The 25,653-nt window shown below is 36.2% G+C and overlaps 2 protein-coding genes across 2 annotated transcripts; both read right to left on the minus strand.

The window, feature by feature from the left end:
• Positions 1 to 1,636: 1,636 nt before the first annotated feature.
• LOC138322670 (sorting nexin-8-like) lies at positions 1,637 to 4,578 on the minus strand. The gene is made up of 4 exons (XM_069266687.1): positions 4,492 to 4,578; positions 2,834 to 2,872; positions 2,295 to 2,444; positions 1,637 to 2,093 (listed from the first exon to the last, which is right to left on the minus strand). Exons 1-4 carry the CDS (start codon positions 4,540 to 4,542, stop codon positions 1,971 to 1,973), a joined length of 363 nt encoding a protein of 120 aa, XP_069122788.1. The 5' UTR covers positions 4,543 to 4,578; the 3' UTR covers positions 1,637 to 1,970.
• Positions 4,579 to 5,621: 1,043 nt separating this feature from the next.
• LOC138324204 (sorting nexin-8-like) lies at positions 5,622 to 25,368 on the minus strand. The gene is made up of 13 exons (XM_069269285.1): positions 25,214 to 25,368; positions 17,283 to 17,476; positions 16,834 to 16,951; positions 14,514 to 14,635; positions 13,848 to 13,928; positions 13,404 to 13,564; positions 10,987 to 10,994; positions 10,362 to 10,390; positions 9,185 to 9,271; positions 8,587 to 8,697; positions 7,143 to 7,181; positions 6,603 to 6,752; positions 5,622 to 6,401 (listed from the first exon to the last, which is right to left on the minus strand). Exons 2-13 carry the CDS (start codon positions 17,418 to 17,420, stop codon positions 6,279 to 6,281), a joined length of 1,167 nt encoding a protein of 388 aa, XP_069125386.1. The 5' UTR covers positions 17,421 to 17,476; positions 25,214 to 25,368; the 3' UTR covers positions 5,622 to 6,278.
• Between the last annotated feature and the right edge of the window lie 285 nt (positions 25,369 to 25,653).

Consider the following 25,653-nt stretch of genomic DNA (forward strand, 5'->3'; position numbering starts at 1 on the left):
TACCAAGTACTCCAACAGGTCGCAGTGTGATACCAAGTACTCCAACAGGTCGCAGTGATACCAAGTACTCCAACAGGTCGCAGTGATACCAAGTACTCCAACAGGTCGCGGTGATACCAAGTACTCCAACAGGTCGCGGTGATACCAAGTACTCCAACAGGTCGCGGTGATACCAAGTACTCCAACAGGTCGCGGTGATACCAAGTACTCCAACAGGTCGCGGTGATACCAAGTACTCCAACAGGTCGCAGTGATACCAAGTACTCCAACAGGTCGCGGTGATACTAAGTACTCCAACAGGCCACAGTGATACCAAGTACTCCAACAGGTGGCAGTGATACCAAGTACTCCAGTGATACCAAGTACTCCAACAGGTCGCAGTGATACCAAGTACTCCAGTGATACCAAGTACTCCAACAGGTAGCGGTGATACCAAGTACTCCGACAGGTCGCAGTGATACCAAGTACTCCAACAGGTGGCCGGTGATACCAAGTACTCCAACAGGTCGCGGTGATACTAAGTACTCCAACAGGTGGCAGTGATACCAAGTACTCCAACAGGTCGCGGTGATACTAAGTACTCCAACAGGTGGCAGTGATACCAAGTACTCCAGTGATACCAAGTACTCCAACAGGTCGCAGTGATACCAAGTACTCCAACAGGTCGTGGTGATACTAAGTACTCTAAACAGGTGGCAGTGATACCAAGTACTCCAGTGTGATACCAAGTACTCCAACAGGTCGTGGTGATACCAAGTACTCCAACAGGTCGCGGTGATACCAAGTACTCCAACAGGTCGTGGTGATACCAAGTACTCCAACAGGTCGCAGTGATACCAAGTACTCCAACAGGTCGCAGTGATACCAAGTACTTCAGTGATACCAAGTACTCCAGTGATACCAAGTACTTCAGTGATACCAAGTACTCCAGTGATACCAAGTACTCCAGTGATACCAAGTACTCCAACAGGTCGCAGTGATACCAAGTACTTCAGTGATACCAAGTACTCCAGTGATACCAAGTACCAAGTACTCCAGTGATACCAAGTACTCCAGTGATACCAAGTACTCCAGTGATACCAAGTACTCCAGTGATACCAAGTACTTCAGTGATACCAAGTACTCCAGTGATACCAAGTACTTCAGTGATACCAAGTACTCCAGTGATACCAAGTACTCCAGTGATACCAAGTACTTCAGTGATACCAAGTACTCCAGTGATACCAAGTACTCCTACATTCATTAGAATGATTTATTAGTGCAATTAATTTAACTTTCAATACATTCAGACTAAATTGTCCCTTTAAGTTACAATTAATTTCATAACATTCTAAAATCTTAACAATATTTAAATTTTACAACATACAAATGCAAAAAAAAATGAAATAAATTTGATAATCTGCATTAACAACGTCCTGCCTGGGGGTCACATGCATCCAATAATAATCTGTGTATAATGGTAACATGCCTTCAGCTGTTAAAACAAAAAAATAACATCAAAGTTACATGGGAATAAATACACAGCTGTCAGGGTAAACCCTATAGTGGCCGAGGCTCTCTGGTTAATACAGGTTGCTGCCAAAACACAGACAAAGGCTGACATGGAAAGGACTGTGGTGTGGGTAACTAAACCTCACTGTAGAGTCAGCATGACACCAGGAAAGTCTCTTTCTGGAGATGTTCCAACAGCTCATTGTATTAGGAGTTGTACAGGTGGGATCATATAGAGTATCCCTAAAGTAGTGTGTGTAAAGTTCTTCTGAGAAATGTGTAGAGACAACAGGCCCAAACAACATCTTCATCACATCACATGTACTGAGGAGGGACTGGAACACTGAGGTCAAGGTTACTGGTCCTGGATGACCTTGAGGAATGACCTTAGGGCCCAGTATACTGCTGTTGACAGACTGGATATTCACTTCCCACCATCATATATTTATTGTCTATATTTACACAAGTATTGCTTGTTTTCATAAGGTGATGCCGGCATGGTTGTTGTTCAGTGAGGAGCCGACAGGGGAAGTCCTTGAGGAAATTTCTTTACCTATTACATTCTCTATGATTGGTCGAATTTCATTCCACACTCTGCTGAGCTGTAAACAAAAATAGTTAATTTGGTCTGAACATTTTTTGATGAATGTGAGCAAAAAAGATAAATTATAGAAATTAAGAAAAGTATTTTTAGATCAATTTTAGTATATTTACCAAATCTTACATAAATAGAGACTATTAAACAGTAAAATCGAATTTCAACAAAAAAATTTAACATAGATAAAGAAAACAGTTGAACCTACCTCTGTGTGTGACTTTGCCTGTGTTTCTGCCATCCCACCGAGCACATCGTACAGTATTTCTACATTTGCATATATTAGCTGAGTCTCCATTTGTAGGCAGTGTAAGCTGTAGTAGTTTCTGTTTTCCATGTTGGCAATCTGACTTTCTTGCTGCAGGTAAAAAAGAATTTTCATATAACCAACCAAATACTAGTTACAGAATACAAAATAGGTTATACAATAGCAGAGAATATATTACAGAAAATAAAACAATGCATAAATTTTGGCATTAAATAGGGCTAAGAGATACAATAAAATCTTTAACCTTGGCTGGTGATCACTAAAAACTATGATAAAAGAAATTTGGACATTAATGTGATTGATAAAAGTGAGAGAAAATTGAACTTTTATCTGATGTGATAGCAGACAATACAGACATCAACAGGTCATCAAGAACCATCCTATGCTATTGATCAAAATTTGTGAAAAAAATGTACAGTCAAATTACATGCCATTTGGCCAATACACTTAATCATTCTTGACAAAAGACAGATACTTACTTGTAATATTTTCTGTTCTAGTTGTTCTACTGCTCCCACCTACAATGTAAACAAAGATAATTAAATCAAACTTCTTCCAATCACAACTACTAAATGGTTAAAATTTTTAAAGTTTATTTAAACTAGCAGCTGATTTTGATTGTTTCTTAAAACAATCTATCCTACAGATCTGATGTTACCTACGAAACGTGTGTTTAATACCCTCTAAAGCATGTGCCTTATTTTTCATGGTGTGTTTAATACCCTCTAAAGCATTGTGCCCTTATTTTTCATGTGTGTTTAATACCCTCTAAAAGCATGTGCCTTATTTTTCATGTGTGTTTAATACCCTCTAAAGCATGTGCCTTATTTTTCATGTGTGTTTAATACCCTCTAAAGCATGTGCCTTATTTTTCATGTGTGTTTAATACCCTCTAAAGCATGTGCCTTATTTTTCATGTGTGTTTAATACCCTCTAAAGCATGTGCCTTATTTTTCATGTGTGTTTAATACCCTCTAAAGCATGTGCCTTATTTTTCATGTGTGTTTAATACCCTCTAAAGCATGTGCCTTATTTTTCATGTGTGTTTAATACCCTCTAAAGCATGTGCCTTATTTTTTCATGTGTGTTTAATACCCTCTAAAGCATGTGCCTTATTTTTTCATGTGTGTTTAATACCCTCTAAAGCATGTGCCTTATTTTTCATGTATGCCTTATTTTATGTGTGTTTAATACCCTCTAAAGCATGTGCCTTATTTTTCATGTGTGTTTAATACCCTCTAAAGCATGTGCCTTATTTTTCATGTGTGTTTAATACCCTCTAAAGCATGTGCCTTATTTTTCATGTGTGTTTAATACCCTCTAAAGCATGTGCCTTATTTTTCATGTGTGTTTAATACCCTCTAAAGCATGTGCCTTATATTTCATGTGTGTTTAATACCCTCTAAAGCATGTGCCTTATTTTTCATTTGTGTTTAATACCCTCTAAAGCATGTGCCTTATTTAAGTGTACTAAAAATCAACTGCCAGCGACCAAAACAAAGTCATCGTCTAAAGCCATATACCAACCGGGAAACACGCTAATAATACAGAAAGATGCATCACGAAAACCCCATTTCTATTTGTGAACTCCAAAAATATAAAGTAATGATTATAATAATATGAACAGGTTGGTGACACGGCTATTGATTGTTTATCTGCGAACTGTCAATACCGGAAGTCAGCAGATGTGCATGCATCAACCGTAGATGGGTCCAACACGCACCCATCTTAATAAAGCCGCTTGGTTCTGCCATTAGCAGTTTTAAAAACATCTATATACTGGATTATAAATTTCAATCAAATACAGAGACCCCTTTTGGCCCCTGGGTCAATATGAATATGATGTTAAAATGCTGTACAATCTCAGGTTTTCTAACCTAGTTTGACTGATTATCTACTGAAATTAAACAAACAAGAGGCCCATAGGGCCTATATCGCTCTCCTGGTTTGACTCCTTACCTAATGAAATTTAACAAATTATACTTATAAATGTGTTTTCCCCCCTATATACTAAATTTGACCCCCTCTAGATCCACAGGGGGAATCTGAGACCCCAAGGCCATGAAATACCTGTATTGAAAGTTTGAAGCTGCATTAACCTCAAAACAAGCACAAAAAAAATAAAACATCCATCTACCTCTGAGGTGCCAACAGTAGCCGACATCTTCTTTTTCTTATACTGTCCCATCTTCTGGATCGCCCTTTGGTGGTCATGTAGTACACCTTACTCTATGGCCATGAAATTTTGGTTACAATCCATACAGAACTCTATGACTAGTAGCAATTTATAGGATTTACCTCTATTTCCCCTATTGGGCCCCGCCCCTCCTGCCCCCGGGGACCAGAGCCAAAATTTATACAAACTCAGTTCTTATTCTCCCAAGGATATTTCTGGCCAAATTTGGTTACATTCCATGCGGAACTCTGTGACAAGTAGCGATTTAAAGGATTTACCTCTATTTCCCCTATTGGGCCCCGCCCCTCCTGCCCCCGGGGGGGTCAGAGCCACAATTTATACAAGTTCTGTTCCCCTTCCCCCAAGGATGTTTGTGGCCAAATTTGGTTCCAATCCATGCAGAACTCTATGACTAGTAGCGATTTAAAGGATTTACCTCTATTTCCCCTATTGGGCCCCGCCCCTCCTGCCCCCGGGGGGTCAGAGCCAAAATTTATACAAGTTCTGTTTCCCTTCCCCCAAGGATGTTTGTGGCCAAATTTGGTTACATTTCATGCAGAACTCTATGACTAGTAGCGATTTAAAGGATTTACCTCTATTTCCCCTATTGGGCCCCGCCCCTCCTGCCCCCGGGGGGCCAGAGCCAAAATTTATACAAGTTCTGTTCCCCTTCCCCCAAGGATGTTTGTGGCCAAATTTGGTTCCAATCCATGCAGAACTCTATGACTAGTAGCGATTTAAAGGATTTACCTCTATTTCCCCTATTGGGCCCCGCCCCTCCTGCCCCTGGGGGATCAGAGCCAAAATTTATACAAGTTTCTGTTCCCCTTCACCCAAGGATGTTTTGTGGCTGATTTTGGTTACAATCCATGCCAAACTCTAGGACAAGTAGCGATTTAAAGGATTTACCTCTATTTCCCCTATTGGGCCCCCGCCCCTCCTGCCCCTGGGGGGTCAGAGCCAAAATTTATACAAGTTCTGTTCCCCCTCCCCCCAAGGATGTTTGTGGCCAAATTTGGTTACAATCCATGCAGAACTCTAGGACAAGTAGCGATTTATAGGAAATGTTGACGGACGGACGGACGGAGGACGGACGGACGACGGACGACGGACGACGGACGCCGCGCCATCACATAAGCTCACCGGCCCTTCGGGCCAGGTGAGCTAAAAATGAAATAAATTGATAATCTGCATTAACAACACATGCATCCAATAATAATCTGTGTATAATGGTAACATGCCTTCAGCTGTTAAACAAAAAAATAACATCAAAAGTTACACTGGGGAATAAATACACAGCTGTCAGGGTAACCCTATAGTGGCCGAGGCTCTCTGGTTAATACAGGTTGCTGCCAAACACAGACAAAGGCTGACATGGAAAGGACTGTGGTGGGGTAACTATCTGGGAACCTCACTGTAGAGTCAGCATGACACCAGGAAAGTCTCTTTCTGGAGATGTTCCAACAGCTCATTGTATTAGGAGTTGTACAGGTGGGATCATATAGAGTATCCCTAAAGTAGTGTGTGTAAAGTTCTTCTGAGAAATGTGTAGAGACAACAGGCCCAAACAACATCTTCATCACATCACATGTACTGAGGAGGGACTGGAACACTGAGGTCAAGGTTACTGGTCCTGGATGACCTTGAGGAATGACCTTAGGGCCCAGTATACTGCTGTTGACAGACTGGATATTCACTTCCCACCATCATATATTTATTGTCTATATTTACACAAGTATTGCTTGTTTTCATAAGGTGATGCCGGCATGGTTGTTGTTCAGTGAGGAGCCGACAGGGGAAGTCCTTGAGGAAATTTCTTTACCTATTACATTCTCTATGATTGGTCGAATTTCATTCCACACTCTGCTGAGCTGTAAACAAAAATAGTTAATTTGGTCTGAACATTTTTTGATGAATGTGAGCAAAAAAGATAAATTATAGAAATTTAGAAAAGTATTTTTAGATCAATTTTAGTATATTTACCAAATCTTACATAAATAGAGACTATTAAACAGTAAAATCGAATTTCAACAAAAAAATTTAACATAGATAAAGAAAACAGTTGAACCTACCTCTGTGTGTGACCTTGCCTGTGTTTCTGCCATCCCACCGAGCACATCGTACAGTATTTCTACATTTGCATATATTAGCTGAGTCTCCATTTGTAGGCAGTGTAAGCTGTAGTAGTTTCTGTTTTCCATGTTGGCAATCTGACTTTCTTGCTGCAGGTAAAAAAGAATTTTCATATAACCAACCAAATACTAGTTACAGAATACAAAATAGGTTATACAATAGCAGAGAATATATTACAGAAAATAAAACAATGCATAAATTTTGGCATTAAAATAGGGCTAAGAGATACAATAAAATCTTTAACCTTGGCTGGTGATCACTAAAAACTATGATAAAAGAAATTTGGACATTAATGTGATTGATAAAAGTGAGAGAAAATTGAACTTTTATCTGATGTGATAGCAGACAATACAGACATCAACAGGTCATCAAGAACCATCCTATGCTATTGATCAAAATTTGTGAAAAAAATGTACAGTCAAATTACATGCCATTTGGCCAATACACTTAATCATTCTTGACAAAAGACAGATACTTACTTGTAATATTTTCTGTTCTAGTTGTTCTACTGCTCCCACCTACAATGTAAACAAAGATAATTAAATCAAACTTCTTCCAATCACAACTACTAAATGGTTAAAATTTTTAAAGTTTATTTAAACTAGAATTATGTCAGTAATGACATGAAAAGCCGCTGCACAGCTGATTTTGATTGTTTCTTAAAACAATCTATCCTACAGATCTGATGTTACCTACGAAACGTGTGTTTAATACCCTCTAAAGCATGTGCCTTATTTTTCATGTGTGTTTAATACCCTCTAAAGCATGTGCCTTATTTTTCATGTGTGTTTAATACCCTCTAAAGCATGTGCCTTATTTTTCATGTGTGTTTAATACCCTCTAAAGCATGTGCCTTATTTTTCATGTGTGTTTAATACCCTCTAAAGCATGTGCCTTATTTTTCATGTGTGTTTAATACCCTCTAAAGCATGTGCCTTATTTTTCATGTGTGTTTAATACCCTCTAAAGCATGTGCCTTATTTTTCATGTGTGTTTAATACCCTCTAAAGCATGTGCCTTATTATTTTTCATGTGTTTAATACCCTCTAAAGCATGTGCCTTATTTTTCATGTGTGTTTAATACCCTCTAAAGCATGTGCCTTATTTTTCATGTGTGTTTAATACCCTCTAAAGCATGTGCCTTATTTTTCATGTGTGTTTTAATAAAGCATGTGCCTATTTTCTAAAGCATGTGCCTCTAAATTTTTATTTCATGTGTGTTTAATACCCTCTAAAGCATGTGCCTTATTTAAGTGTACTAAAAATCAACTGCCAGTGGCCAAAACAAAGTCATCGTCTAAAGCCATATACCAACTGGGAAACACGCTAATAATACAGAAAGATGCATCACGAAAAACCCCATTTCTATTTGTGAACTCCAAAAATATCAAGTAATGATTATAATAATATGAACAGGTTGGTGACACGGCTATTGATTGTTTATCTGCGAACTGTCAATACCGGAAGTCAGCAGATGTGCATGCATCAACCGTAGATGGGTCCAACACGCACCCATCTTAATAAAGCCGCTTGGTTCTGCCATTAGCAGTTTTAAAAACATCTATATACTGGATTATAAATTTCAATCAAATACAGAGACCCCTTTTGGCCCCTGGGTCAATATGAATATGATGTTAAAATGCTGTACAATCTCAGGTTTTCTAACCTAGTTTGACTGATTATCTACTGAAATTAAACAAACAAGAGGCCCATAGGGCCTATATCGCTCTCCTGGTTTGACTCCTTACCTAATGAAATTTAACAAATTATACTTATAAATGTGTTTTCCCTATATACTAAATTTGACCCCCTCTAGATCCACAGGGGGAATCTGAGACCCCAAGGCCATGAAATACCTGTATTGAAAGTTTGAAGCTGCATTAACCTCAAAACAAGCACAAAAAAAATAAAACATCCATCTACCTCTGAGGTGCCAACAGTAGCCGACATCTTCTTTTTCTTATACTGTCCCATCTTCTGGATCGCCCTTTGGTGGTCATGTAGTACACCTTTCTCATGTCTCTCACATAATTCCTATAAAATAAAGGTACCAGAATACATTAATACCTCGTACATCATATCAGTAAACAAATCTGTACATGTATTTATAACACAAAGATCATGCAACACCTATTGGTACAAATTACTTTGATATAGATATAATACAATTCATAATAAAACAAATGTTCTTAGATATGGGTACAATATCAACAGACTCCAATGTTCCTACTGATATAAAACAAGATATCCCAGAGGAATTGATGCATAGAACCACTTCATAGTTTTGTGTCCAAAGTATATCATGGACTTCTAGAAGACCACATAGAAGTCCTATTATGTACACCATTGTATACCATTTTCAAAACAATTGGGTATCAGTTTTCAAGAAAATCTCAGACAAACATACAAACTGACAGGGTGATTACAGTAGGCTTTCCTCAATAGATATATATGCAGCCCTAATTTAGGTTACAATAAGGGCATCAATGATCTACATAACAGAAGAATAGACAGTACTTACTTTATATGACAATAGTAAATCCTGGAAGAGTGCTAACTTTTCTACCACCTTCTCAGCTTCATCTGCAGCCTGTGGTAAAACACACATCTTATCAATAAGAAATCATTATTGAAATCTGTTTTATTCTGAATTTGAAGTAAATACATGGTAGAACTTCAGAAGAAGCTCAAAATGTGAAAAGTGAGCGGCGGACGATGACAGACGAAACATTATGACTAACTAAAACAAGAGATCACTTTCTGAAATGTATAACAGTAATAAACTTCAAAATCTAAGATGGCTACCTGTTTGAGACAGATCCATTCAATACTTTCTGAGAAATAGCAGTAACAGACTTCACTTGTCAAAATCCAAGATGACGTCCTGTTGACGATTTTGTTCACCCATCGGTACCAAAATGCAGTATGATCAACTAGAAAACTAAGGAATCTGCACATGACATTTGAGACAGATCCCTTCAGTACTTTCTGAGAAATAGCGGTAACAAACTTTAACTATCAAAATCCAAGATGGCTGCCTGGCAGCCATCTTGTTCACTGATCAGTCCAAAAATGCAATAGTCCCAAAATGCAATATGCACAACTAGGAGGAGGAACCTACATGTGAAATTTGAGAGAGATCCCTTCTATACTTTCTGAGAAATGGCGGTAACAAACTTTAACTATCAAAATCCAAGATGGCTGTCTGACGGCAATCTTGTTCATTAATCGGTCCCAAAATGCAATATGCACAACTAGGGCCCTAGGGGAACCTACATGTGAAATTTGAGAGAGATCCCTTTAGTACTTTTTGAGAAATAGCGGTAACAAGAAAGCTTAACGAACGGAAGGACGGACCACGGACGAAAAGCTTTTTGAATAGCCCACCATATGATGATGGTGGGCTAAAAAGACATGAAGAAGTATTCTAACTTCTAAAGAGATATCATGATTTCCTGTGTATTGCTCATGAAAAATACAATTATTTTTTACATTTACATCAGAAGATGCTTAATGAGACTATCTGCTGTTGTGGGCTATCTCTGGAAATTTTTAAAAATTCTTATATATTTAAAGCCTTTTTTAACATTTTACAAATCATTTGATTTACATGCCTTTGAATATATACAATATGTACCTATATAAGGTGTATTGTCAATTTTCAAATAAAATTACTTTGTTATAGACATGCAACCTACGAGAAACCTGTCAGTGGAGGCTATCTGGACTTTGTTTAACAAAATAGCATTAAATGCTGGATTTTATATCCCGCAGGCTTTACCCTGGTGGGGTGATACAGTAATCAATAATAATTATACTGTTTCACATCAACACCATGAACAAATCAGATTAAAGGGAGATAACTTTAAATCAAAACCATTGTTTACAGAGACATACAGGAATATTAAGGTAATTTACCTCAAGCCTTGAGGGCTAGCATTAGTGTGTTTACCTCTTGACTTTGAAGCCCGTGTCTCCCATGGCTAGCATAAACTCATTAAGGACAAAAGGTGTTTTAATTTCCTTTCTCTTCAGACTTTTCATGATCAAGACCAGGGCCCTGTACGAGTCGTTAGATTGAAACCATACAAATAAGCAATCCCAGTCGTAGTAGCCTACATTACCTTTTGACCACTCGCATCAATTGCCGTCTAAGGCCCCGGGGGTCAGCCCTATCATTTGTACAATTTCAAAATCCCAACCCCATTGCATTATAAGTGCTCTTCCATTTGTCGTCACATTTTGCCAAATTTTTGAATGATGTCGAGCCCCTCAGGCCCTCGGGGGGTCATTATTTTGAATTACCCCACTATAAGGATTTACTTAGGGCACTATAAACAAACATTTGGTTATTAAAGAAACTCATTGTCACAAAATGCAAGTTATTAATTTGGGAACAAAAATTTCTGTCTTTAATGAATGATTTTTTTTTTTTTAATATTTCTTGAATAATGTTTTTTTTTTTTTTTTTAATTTTCATGATCAAGACAATGGGGTAAAGTATAATAATGGCATTCAATAGAATATATAGTCAACAAACTGGTCACTATTTTACCCTCTACATTCAATAGAATATACAGTCAACAAACTGGTCACTATTTTACCCTCTACATTCAATAGAATATACAGTCAACGAACTGGTCACTATTTTACCCTCTACATTCAATTAAGGAATAGACTTTTATTTGTAGAGGTTTTGAGGGTATAATGATAATGGAGCCCGTGTAAATATTATGTTACCTCAACAAAATAAAAATCTATTCCTTATATTTACAGTTTTTCACGTAAATGAATATAATTAATTATCAGTTGCATATTTTTTAATTGAAATACCCATATTTTTTTCTCTCCTGTCATTGTCAACGAATTCGATTGAACAGCTGATTGGAATCGAGTCATTCATATGTTCCTGCCAAAAGTGGGGTCATGACCTCACGTTGCTACGCCATCGACTATTCACGTAACAATAGAATCTTCGCACGTGTTCTACTATCATTATACACTGATAATGATAATACTAGAAAGCATGGTTATTGAGTCCATGTCAGTGCAAACTGTAAAAATTAGAATATACAGTCAACGAACTGGTCACTATTTTACCCACTACATTCAATAGAATATACAGTCAAGAACTGGTCACTATTTTAACCTTACATTCAATAGAACATACAGTCAACAAACTGGTCACTATTTTACCCTCTACATTCAATAGAATATACAGTCAACAAACTGGTCACTATTTTACCCTCTACATGACCTTTGCCTATTTCTTAATTTGTTTTATTTACATGAAGACCCTAACAAGATATAGTCCCAATGAAATCCAAACACCCTCACTTGGTTGTATTTTACCAGATCTCTTGCTCTCTATAGCTGTAAATTAAAATCTATTTTCTATTGGTCAGGAAAACCAGACTGCCTGAGTTCCTGGGCAAATTGTAACATATCACATGCATCGCTAGACTACCTGAGTTCCTGGCCAAATTGTAACATATCACACACATAGCTAGACTACCCGAGTTTCTGGCCAAACTGTAACATATCACACACATAGCTAGACTACCTGAGTTCCTGGCCAAATTGTAACATATCACACACATAGCTAGACTACCTGAGTTCCTAGACTACCCGAGTTCCTGGCCAAACTGTAACATATCACACACATCGCTAGACTACCTGAGTTCCTGGCCAAATTGTAACATATCACACACATAGCTAGACTACCTGAGTTCCTGGCCAAATTGTAACATATCACACACATCGCTAGATTACCTGGCAAAACTGTAACATATCACACACATAGCTAGACTACCTGAGTTCCTGGCCAAATTGTAACATATCACACACATCGCTAGATTACCTGAGTTCCTGGCCAAACTGTAACATATCACACACATAGCTAGACTACCTGAGTTCCTGGCCAAATTGTAACATATCACACACATAGCTAGACTACCTGAGTTCCTGGCCAAACTGTAACATATCACACACATAGCTAGATTACCTGAGTTCCTGGCCAAACTGTAACATATCACACACATAGCTAGATTACCTGAGTTCCTGGCCAAACTGTAACATATCCAAACTGTAACATATCACACACATAGCTAGACTACCTGAGTTTCTGGCCAAACTGTAACATATCACACACATAGCTAGACTACCTGAGTTCCTGGCCAAATTGTAACATATCACACACATCGCTAGATTACCTGAATTCCTGGCAAAACTGTAACATATCACACACATAGCTTGACTACCTGAGTTCCTGGCCAAATTGTAACATATCACACACATCGCTAGATTACCTGAGTTCCTGGCCAAATTGTAACATATCACACACATAGCTAGATTACCTGAGTTCCTGGCCAAACTGTAACATATCACACACATAGCTAGACTACCTGAGTTCCTGGCCAAATTGTAAATTATCACACACATAGCTAGACTACCTGAGTTCCTGGCCAAACTGTGACATATCACACGCATCGCTAGACCACCTGAGTTCCTGGCCAAACTGTGACATATCACACGCATCGCTAGACCACCTGAGTTCCTGGCCAAACTGTAACATATCACACACATAGCTAGACTACCTGAGTTCCTGGCCAAATTGTAACATATCACACACATAGCTAGACTACCTGAGTTCCTGGCCAAACTGTAACATATCACACGCAACGCTAGACTACCTGAGTTCCTGGCTGAAATGTAATATATCACACGCATCGCTAGACTACCTGAGTTCTTGGCCAAATTGTAACATATCACACGCATAGCTCGTGGCCCTCATCACCATCCTCTCGGCGATGTCCTTTAGCTTGGAGACACTGCTACTCAGGATACGAATGTGTTCCTTACTGTTACCAAGCTGTACCTGTGTATCCATGGGAACCAGGTCCTAACAACCAAACAACAAGATCAACTGATAATCTAAAGCCAAAAGAATATTCTTTATTATTCTTTGATTCAAAGAATTGAGGCAATTTCCACTATAAGCCAATAATTATCTATGTTTTTGTTATCTGCTTTTATCATGTACTTTTAGTACAAAATTCAAGGTGCATATTAATCTAATTCCATAACAAGCCTGGAGTTTTTCTGTGTCATTGTATATGTGCTTTCACTGTTTGTTTTCAGGCATAAAACTGTAAATGTTTGACCATCGTGAATGAGACACTCACCTTGGCCTGACTAGCAAGGTTACTGGTCATAAATTCATCGGGTATCCCTCGGAAGGCCTCCTTTATCTTATGTTGCATATCCTGTAGAGATCAAACATATGTAGCGCTTTATATAACTCTCTATCACATGATGACTATCATTTACTTTTTATGATTACATTACGGTTATTATTGAATTAGTTTTTTTTATTTTGCAACTTTGTAAATATTCACTAAAACCAAGGAAAGTAGATTTTAACAAACTGATAAAATTTGATTTCTAACTTATATTATTATTTCATCAATCAAATTATAGTGAAAATATTTCTAAAAATGATTTATAATATTGTAAATGTTATACCAATAAAAACACTATCCTATATTCAGATTTTATGGTACAAAGAAAATGTTTATATTGAGGGCAATTCGTTTATTGTCAAAATTGGACGAAATTAGAGTGCCAAAATATAACATACTGTAACAGGGTGATTATTCAGTTTGCGAAACACAAGAACACGTTACGTATGATATGAGCCAGGTTTCATCAACAGCTGTAATACTCTGAGATGGAAAGATAGACAGACACACAAACTCCAGTATCGGGATGTCGTTTCTTATTTGTCAGATATTAGAATGGTACCTTAATATATTACCAGATTTTTCGTAAGATAAAAATACATTACTTACCGATCCATTAAAGGTAAAAAAGAACAGCACTAATTTATCGTCGTAGATCTGAGGATGGCGAGCTATTAAGTTCAGGAATCTTCTCAAAGATTTTCTCCTTTGTTCTATGAACTCTCTGCTGGCTATAAAGTAAAATAAATACGCAAATAAGCAGGAATTAAAAGATACTGCTGCTTAGTATCTCTGCCCGTTAAAATAGTGCAGTATATTTTATAAATACCATATTTTCCCTAATAAGGGCACCGGGTGCGGCTAATTGGCCGAAGGGGGGCACCGTTATTTGAGACCATTTTTAGAAGTTTTTTTTCTGAAACAGACTACATTGTCATCTTGCATCTATTTTCGTATTTTTGTGAAACTTACTATAACCAACTTACGTTTTTAAGTCAAGTAAGTATTGGAATTACATTATTATGAAGAAATGTATACACCAGAAGTATTAAACATTGGTTAAATATGTCTGTTTGGCGGAGATTTTATCATAGATATACAGTAAGTATTCATAAAACCTGTGTAGACATTGCTAAAATGTTAATGCCAGTTAGTGTTCATCCACTCGTGTGTGGGACATTCAAGTGACATGTTTTGTTTTGAACATGGCGGCCTTACTGTTCTATGCATAAACACTTGGCAAACATGTCTTAAGTTGTCCAATACAATAAATTTAGTTCTTATACAAGATGATATAGATATGTTATGCACCAAACTGATGTGAGGCACTATTTAAGTAGCACCACCAAAGACAAATCATCACAATCTGCTTTAAAAATTGTATGAAATTAGTTTATTTTTTCAGCAAAAAACATGGGGGGGGGGCTTATTAGAGGCGCTCTTGATAGGGATAATATGCTAACCCTAAATTTTATGTTAAATTAAGCTAGCTATACATATAGGTATAGTAAACTTTCTGCTTGCTCTAGAGATCAACAAATCAAAAGTATAAATAGAGCTAACTGTTATATGCACTTTACATCCCATTTTGTATTTTACAGTGAACAGAATCAAAGTGTAAAAGCTGCATATTTCTAAAGCTGCTCCCCACCAACCCTCTAAAGATAACAAGAGGCCTATGGGCCTTAACAGTCATCTGACTATTGGCACAATACAACATAGTCATTTAAAGATTTTAGCCATTTTGACCCCTGTGATCTTGAATGAAGATCAAGGTCATTTTTAAACCAATATGGTAGCCCTTTATTAAAAAGTTATTTCAAGATTTTAGTCTATTTGACCCCTGTGACCTTGGATGAAGGTCAAGGTCATTGATTTGAACAAACTTGGTAGCTCGTCATCCCAGCAGGTCATAGGCCCAATATCTATTCTTTAGGCCTCAAAGTTATTCTCAAGAAGTCTTTTAAATTTTTTAGCCTATTTGACCCATGTGACCTTGAATGAAGGTCAAGGTCATTGATTTGAACAACTTGGTAGCCCCTTATTCCAGCATGCTACATGCCCAATATCAGTAACCTGGGCACTCTGGTTCTTGAGAAGAAGTCGTTTGAAGATTTTAGCCTTTTTGACCCCTATGACCTTGAATGAAGGTCAAGGTCATTCATTTGAACAAACTTGATAGCTCTTCATCCCAGCACGTCAGGGGTCAAATATCAGGTCTCTAGGCCTCTTAGTTATTCACAAGACGTTGTGTAAAGATTTAAGTCTATTTGACCCCTGTGACCTTGAAAGAAGGTCAAGGTCATTCATTTGAACAAACTTGGTAGCCTTTCATCCCAGCATGTTACAGGTCCAATATCAGTACCCTGGGCCTTCTGGTTATTGAGAAGAAGTCGTTTAAAGATTTTAGCCTATTTGACCCCTGTGACCTTGAATGAAAGTCAAGGTCATTCATTTGAACAAACTTGGTAGCCCTTCATCCCTGCATGCTACATGCCCAATATCAGTACCCTTGGCCTTCTGGTTACTGAGAAGAAGTCATTTAAAGATTAAACTTGATAGCCCCTCATCCCAGCATGTCATGGGCCTAATATCACGTCTCTAGGCCTCTTAAGTTATTCACAAGAAGTTGTTTAAAGGATTTTATCCCATTTGACCCCTGTGACCTTAAATGAAGGTCAAGGTCATTCATTTAAACAAACTTGGTAGCCCTTCATCCCAGCATGCAACAGGCCAAATATCAGTACCCCGGGCCTTTCGGTTATTGAGAAGAAGTCATTTGAATGAAAAGTTTACACATGGCGGACGGCGCATGGGATGACAGACGATGCATGATGACAATAGGTCATCCTGACCCTTCGGGTCAGATGACCTAAAAATTGGTATTATTCAAAAGCTTTTTTTTATATTAATTAACTCAATGTCTTACCTCCCATCATTTTCTTGGGTGGAAGACTTGGAATCATTCTGTAGGGAAAACGAGTCATTAACAACTCATAAAAGGACACAAAGTCGTTGTATCTTCTGAGGACGGTCGCTTTACAATTCTGGAGTAGAATATCCACACATTATATATGTTGTGTAGATTTATATACCCTGATATCTTCATGTCAAACATGTATCAGCTCAAGAGAGAAAGAGACTTTATACTGTATGTAGAAATCAATCCTGTATTTGGCTTATGATTTAAATACTACAAGTATCAACTTACAAATTTTTCGAACCAGTTGAAATGGATACCCTCAGGTAAGCAATGTTGATCTTGATTTAATTGTTCTGATATTTAAATCAAAATTGAGAAGTGATATGACTATTGGCTTTACCAAAAGAAAAGAGTACCTATAATCATAACATTGATATTAATATAGCATTACTTACCTGACTAGTCACTTCGTATTCGACATGTTTTAAGATGAGGCCTTTTTTCTCGGGTACAAGCTCTACTTTGACAGTATCTAGTTCACACAACTCTCGGAATGTAAAACCAAGCACTGTTGGTGTTTTTGACCTCCTCATCTTTACACTGCTCGCCCGAAGGTCTCCTAAATCTCCTAGACCAGGCTTAGGCAGTTCTGAAAACAAGTTTCAAAAGTAAATATAATACACATTGAAATATTGTGTCTTCATGTATCAACTAGCATCATGTCCAATACATGTACATTTTGTATATTGCATTCAACTTCCAAATTCAAAGTAGACTGCACTGTGTAGATTGCATTCAAATGATCTTTTTATACTTTAGCTGAAATCAATATTTTTTCATAAATAAATATCAACCTTTATCCTTTACAAGTAAAAGCCGTATTCAACTAATGTTTTTTATCAGTACATTGAATGTATAATAGGTCATATTCAACTGATGTTTTTTATCAGTACATTGAATGTATAATAGGTCATATTCAACTGATGTTTTTTATCAGTACATTTTATGTATAATAGGCCATATTCAACTGATGTTTTTTATCAGTACATTTTATGTATAATAGGCCATATTCAACTGATATTTTTTATCAGTACATTTTATGTATAATAGGCCGTATTCAACTGATGTTTTTTATCAGTACATTGAATGTATAATAGGTCATATTCAACTGATGTTTTTTATCAGTACATTTTATGTATAATAGGCCATATTCAACTGATGTTTTTATGTATAATAGGCCATATTCAACTGATGTTTTTTATCAGTACATTGAATGTATAAAAGGCCGTATTCAACTGATGTTTTTTTATCAGTACTTTGAATGTATAAAAGGCCATATTCAACTGATGTTTTTTATCAGTACATTGTATGTATAATAGGTCATATTCAACTGATGTTTTTTATCAGTACATTTTATGTATAATAGGCCGTATTCAACTGATGTTTTTTATCAGTACATTGAATGTATAATAGGTCATATTCAACTGATGTTTTTTATCAGTACATTTTATGTATAATAGGCCATATTCAACTGATGTTTTTATGTATAATAGGCCATATTCAACTGATGTTTTTTATCAGTACATTGAATGAATAAAAGGCCGTATTCAACTGATGTTTTTTATCAGTACTTTGAATGTATAAAAGGCCATATTCAACTGATGTTTTTTGTCAGTACATTGTATGTATAATAGGCCATATTCAACTGATATTTTTTATCAGTACATTGTATGTATAATAGGCCGTATTCAACTGATGTTTTTTTATCAGTACATTGTATGTATAATAGGCCATATTCAACTGATATTTTTTATCAGTACATTGTATGTATAATAGACCGTATTAAACTGATGTTTTTTATCACTACATTGTATGTATAATAGGCCGTATTCAACTGATGTTTTTATCAGTACATTGTATATATACATAATATGCCATATTCAACTAATGTTTTTTAACAGTACATTGTGTAACAGGAGAGGAAAAATAGTAGCAGCCAGACCAAGATTCGAACCAGGGACCCTCCGAACACTAGCCGAGGGCTCTATCGACTGAGTCACCGATAATCGACCCAGTCCAATCCCGCTACACATTGTATGTATACAGACTGTATTCAACTGATCATGTTTTTATCTGTACAGTTTACACTGTATGTATAGGCAGTATTCAACCTAGGTCTAAACAATGTAAGTATAAGTTGTACTCAATGTATTTTTTACCAATTTGGACTGTAAACTCACTGAACTGTATTCTGACATTATCCTTCGACAAAATATCCTGATAATCTACATCAATCAATCAATCTTTTATTAACCAATAGGCCTTATGCTTATAGGTACAAAACATGTATACATATATGCATAATTACATTTGTATACATATTTACAATGTAGTTTGGACAGTGGAGAATGGCATCAAATACATAATTTGCTATACAATAAACATATTATCAACTTTGACACACAAGTATGACAGGATACATTTATTTTCGATCATCGTCTCTTAAAAGCTAGATACAATTATTTTCCTAAATTTGATTTTTCTGTTCTAAACAATTGCATCAGTTTTGATATTGATGGTTTCCTGTATTGATATTGTTTAATTAATTAGCGCCTGAGATCATACATAACAAACTTTAAATTAATGCAGACCAAACAATGCAAATCCAAATGTTGTGTTGTTTTTTTTTTAAATAGTTCCTCCATGTCAATCTGAATATTAAATTTAAGTCGGGAATTTTAATTAAATGTTTAACTTGCATAAGTTAGAATACAATTTCTTTCATATCTACGGGTGTAATACTGGCTGGTCTAGGGCAATACACTCATGCCGCCTGAGGCTGTATTGCATGGCTACCCATGCAATAAAGCCTCTAACGTCTCGGTGTCAACAAAATTTCTATTTCGTCGGTAAAATTTTAAAAAAATTTCACAAACTTGACTGGTTTTACTATAAAAGATGCAAACAACAGAATTTTTGTTGAAAATATCACGTATTTTTCCATGTATGAAAAATTGACTTTCTGCCGTGGATTTCTTAAAATTTATTTCAAAATAGCGGGATATTATAGTTGTAAAATTGCAATAAAACATCAAGGTATGAAAGAAAAATACTCTTTCATAAGTGGATATGAAGGATCGGGATATTCTACCCTCGGGATCACAAAATGTTGCAAAACCCTCGGCAAGCCTTGGGTTTTACTACATTTTGTGACCCTCAGGTAGAATATCCCTATCCTTCATATCCACATATGAAAGAGTCTTATATTATATACCAGGTAAACGAGGTATACAGTACTGGCAGTTAAGTACCTCAATGTAATAACATCAGATGTTCTGGTCATTATCAATAAAATAATGTCAAAGAAATTCAATTTGGTTTGGAATCAATCCTATATGGTTACATTTAAGTTGTCAGAACATGTAATTGGTGCTGAAACCAGTGTATACACATAAAGAAAACTACATAAAATGATGTGTTTTTATGTACAAATGTGTATTTATAGATAAGATGAGAAACTCCAGGGCTTGGTCACAGGTATCAAACGTGTGAGTGATAAATGCACAGCCAGAACAACTAGCTCGGTTATCTACCAATGGAGCTACCTGATTGACTTGATCCAAAACCATTATACTCCTCCCTCCTTTTTAGTCTTTCACCCAAAAGACTCCTAACACAACCCTCCCTCCTTTTTAGTCTTTCACCCAAAAGACTCCTAACACAACCCTCCCTCCTTTTTAGTCTTTCATCCAAAGACTCCTAACACAACCAAGTTTGCCCCCCCCCCCCACCCTACTCCCTTGCTCAGTGTATCACAAATGTTTGAAAGAGGTTTGGTCATAGGCATCAAATGTCATGTAGAAGAAATGGGAAAATGTGCAACAAGACCGAGGTTTGAACCCGGACCCATTTGAACACTAACCATATGCTCTACCGATCAAACTACCAGGTTACCAGTGATGAACCTGATCCAGAAATTTCACATGGGCACAATGATCCTAAAGGTACATGTACGAATTCCAAGGATAGAACCTTGACATGATAATGATAAACAGAAAGACAATGTACAGAGTGCTTCATCTGTCACCAATACACAAAAATAATATTTACTTTTCTAGCATGAACACTCTACTGAACAGAGATCTGTCTGATTGAACATAAGTATGGCTTTAGACAATACCACTTAGGTATAACAAGGGTGCCCTACTTAAACCTTGTACCAAACAGATAATAGTCCAGCAGTCTATAAGCTAGCACACAGGCTACCTTACAATCACCCCACAATAATAGGGTCACCTATATACTGATGTGATCAAGGCACAATATACATATACCATTCATATAATTACATAATCTTTCTCAGTGATTAAAGAATATCTGGATCATGGCACTCATATACACTGTTATAAGGAACATACTATACAGAGAATTCCTGAATATTTATAGATTTCATTCTCCATTAAAGTTTTTTACTAGAAATATAAGTTGTTTGTAATGTGTATTACAAACTGTGATTTTCTGGGTCCCCCGAGATTCATTATATTATATCTTATTGTAGCAACATAAAGATTCTTTATTAAGAAAATTACAGATGAACATTTCTTGTTTGTCATAATGACACTTCAGATACAATTAAACAAACCTAAGCTATAGAACTTGTTTGGGGATATAGCTGTAAGTTCTTTAGTATCTTTAATCTTCAACAACAGGAAATATCATATCATGTACACAGTAATTATATCTCTTACTCTTTATCTTTAAATCACAAATCATTCATTAAATCCTACAAACATATCCGGTAATAGAATTAGATTTACTGATTAATCTAAATTCTCAATTAAGTAATTATGATCAACATGATACATAGATATAAACAAGCCAAGATTGTTATAATACACAATGAGAACAGACATGTATCATTATATAAACAATATCTTATCTTAGTTACACACATAAACAAACATCATCCAAGTATTTATCAATGGGAAGCCTACCGACTTCCCATCACCTGCTCTGACTAGTATCTAACCAGCAGTCATATCCCACTGGGAGTACTACAGCATTCAGATTTATTATCTAATTTTCTTTTATACCTACGGGTGTAATACTGGCTGGTCCAGGGCAATACACTCATGTCGCCTGAGACTGTATTGCATGGCTACCCATGCAATAAAGCCTCGTGACATCACGGCATCAACAAATATCTCCGCGGTAAAATTTAAACATTTTTATCACAAATATGACTGGTTTTACTATAAAAGATTCAAACAATGGAATTAGTGTTGAAAATTTCACGTAATTTTTCATGTATGGAAAATAGACATCCAGTCGTGGATTTCTTCAAATTTATTTAACAAAATGGCAGGATATTATGGTTGTAAAATTGTAATAAAACGTCGAGGTATGAAAGAAAAATACTCTTTCATAAGTGGATATGAAGAATCGGGATATTCTACCCTCGGGATCACAAAATGTTGCAGACCCTCTGCAAGCCTCAGGTTTTACTACATTTTGTGACCCTTGGGTAGAATATCCCTATCCTTCATATCCACATATGAATGAAAGAGTCTTATAATCCTATACCACTGGGAGTACTTCAGCATTCAGATTTATTATCTAATATCCTATACCATGTACTGGGAGTTCTTCAGCATTCAGATTTATTATCTAATTATCCTATACCACTGGGAGTTCTTTAGCATTCAGATTTATTATCTAATTATCCTATACCATGTACTGGGAGTTCTTCAGCATTCAGATTTATTATCTAATATCCTATACATGGGTCTCGCATTCAGATTTATTATCTAATATCCTAACCACTGGAGTTCTTCAGCATTCAGATTTATTATCTAATTATCCTATACCACTGGGAGTTCTTCAGCATTCAGATTTATTATCTAATTATCCTATACCATGTACTGGGAGTTCTTCAGCATTCAGATTTATTATCTAATTATCCTATACCACTGGGAGTTCTTCAGCATTCAGATTTATTATCTAATTATCCTATACCATGTACTGGGAGTTCTTCAGCATTCAGATTTATTATCTAATTATCCTATACCATGTACTGGGAGTTCTTCAGCATTCAGATTTATTATCTAATTATCCTATACCACTGGGAGTTCTTCAGCATTCAGATTTATTATCTAATTATCCTATACCACTGGGAGTTCTTCAGCATTCAGATTTATTATCTAATTATCCTATACCACTGGGAGTTCTTCAGCATTCAGATTTATTATCTAATTATCCTATACCATGTACTGGGAGTTCTTCAGCATTCAGATTTATTATCTAATTATCCTATACCACTGGGAGTTCTTCAGCATTCAGATTTATTATCTAATTATCCTATAACCACTGGGAGTTCTTCAGCATTCAGATTTATTATCTAATTATCCTATACCACTGGGAGTTCTTCAGCATTCAGATTTATTATCTAATTATCCTATACCACTGGGAGTTCTTCAGCATTCAGATTTATTATCTAATTATCCTATACCACTGGGAGTTCTTCAGCATTCAGATTTATTATCTAATTATCCTATACCACTGGGAGTTCTTCAGCATGCAGATTTATTATCTAATTATCCTATACCACTGGGAGTTCTTCAGCATTCAGATTTATTATCTAATTATCCTATAACATGTACTGGGAGTTCTTCAGCATTCAGATTTATTATCTAATTATCCAATACCACTGGGAGTTCTTCAGCATTCAGATTTATTATCTAATATCCTTTACCACTGGGAGTACTTCAGCATTCAGATTTATTATCTAATTATCCTATACCACTGGGAGTTCTTCAGCATTCAGATTTATTATCTAATTATCCTATACCACTGGGAGTTCTTTAGCATTCAGATTTATTATCTAATTATCCTATACCACTGGGAGTTCTTCAGCATGCAGATTTATTATCTAATTATCCTATACCACTGGGAGTTCTTCAGCATTCAGATTTATTATCTAATTATCCTATAACATGTACTGGGAGTTCTTCAGCATTCAGATTTATTATCTAATTATCCTACACCACTGGAGTTCTTCAGCATTCAGATTTATTATCTAATTATCCTATACCACTGGGAGTTCTTCAGCATTCAGATTTATTATCTAATTATCCTATACCACTGGGAGTTCTTCAGCATTCAGATTTATTATCTAATTATCCTATAACATGTACTGGGAGTTCTTCAGCATTCAGATTTATTATCTAATTATCCTACACCACTGGGAGTTCTTCAGCATTCAGATTTATTATCTAATTATCCTATACCACTGGGAGTTCTTCAGCATTCAGATTTATTATCTAATTATCCTATACCACTGGGAGTTCTTCAGCATTCAGATTTATTATCTAATTATCCTATACCACTGGGAGTTCTTCAGCATTCAGATTTATTATCTAATTACCACAAGGACCTATTAAGGATTTATTAATATAAAAACATGTTACCCACTTTTATATTGGGTAATTACACATACATGTACATATATATATATAACAGTCTTGGTGTTCTGCTGCTTTCCCCTTGGGAGTCTCAAGTTTTTTGTGTAGCTGATCGTGGTTATTGGTTTATCTATTACTTACGATGCAGAATACCAAGGTTTAACTTCGCTTTTATACCCACAATCTGATTAAAATACAGATCCTTATTATCACTACGTTTGATATGAGGATCTGAGAACATTCCATTAGGGGTCACGTCAGGATGACCTTTGGAAATGGCCAATCAAATTGGCACTGCCAGAATCTTGACTGGGGACGAACTAGTTTGAAAAAACTGTCCGAATACTTTTCGTGTACGTAGTCATCTCGCCCAAAGTGCACAACAATTCTAAATGTATATGCTTACTGGGACGAAATGGCGTAAACAATTCATGTAGAAATGTGTAGAAAATTATTTGATCTGGAATACATGTGGTAAAAGGTCATCCGAACGGGACCCCATATCGGGTATTGTCAGATCCTATATTGAACGGAGTGGTTATAAGGATCCGTATTTCAATCAGATTGCTCTTACCCAGTGACATACATATCTAATAAGGCATGTCATTTGTCATTCAAAGAAATTAAGATAGCATGTACCTTAATTGCTAAAAGACACAACAACATGAGAAACAGAGTGTGTATGAAATAAGGTGTAATTCCTGGTAAATGGTTCATATTTTAGGGGGAATGTTTTATATGCATTCAATCAACTGTTTTACATTCATAAATTTCATCTTCATTTTTTCCAATAGTTATCAGTATTTGGATTAAATATTATGGTGTAAATGTTTAACTTCTTTTCACATAGATAGTTCATTGATAGATTTCTTAGACTTACCCTGTCCTGAAAATGTTATGTTCATTGATGGATTTCTTAGACTTACCCTGTCCTGAAAATGTTTCTAAGAGTTTTTCGTTGACAGACTTTCCTTGTTGGGCCAAAGCTGTTAAAGCCAATGCCTTATATAGTCCTGTTCTTGAAACTGATCCCTGTTTGTTGTCTACAATATCCCAGATCTGGAACCAAATTAAACAGAACCTGTCTTTAACAAAGTAATATCCTATGTACGGAACAATACGTACAGTAGGTTTATTATTTGCTTAGAATTATCAAAGTAAATGTATAAACAATAATACATGGTTATAATACCTCTGATGACCTTACGCTATCATTTTACTATTACTGTTACCTCTTCTTAGCACGTAGTTAGCTGGTTCAGCTAGTTGGTGGCGCAGTTTTGTTCAATTTACCTAAATTGTGTCCGGTTGTGCTCATATAAAAAACTGGGGTAAAACTTGCTGGTACTGAATTCCAGTGATGTGT

This window comes from Argopecten irradians, chromosome 5 (assembly GCF_041381155.1).
Source record: "Argopecten irradians isolate NY chromosome 5, Ai_NY, whole genome shotgun sequence".
NCBI lineage: Eukaryota > Metazoa > Mollusca > Bivalvia > Pectinida > Pectinidae > Argopecten > Argopecten irradians.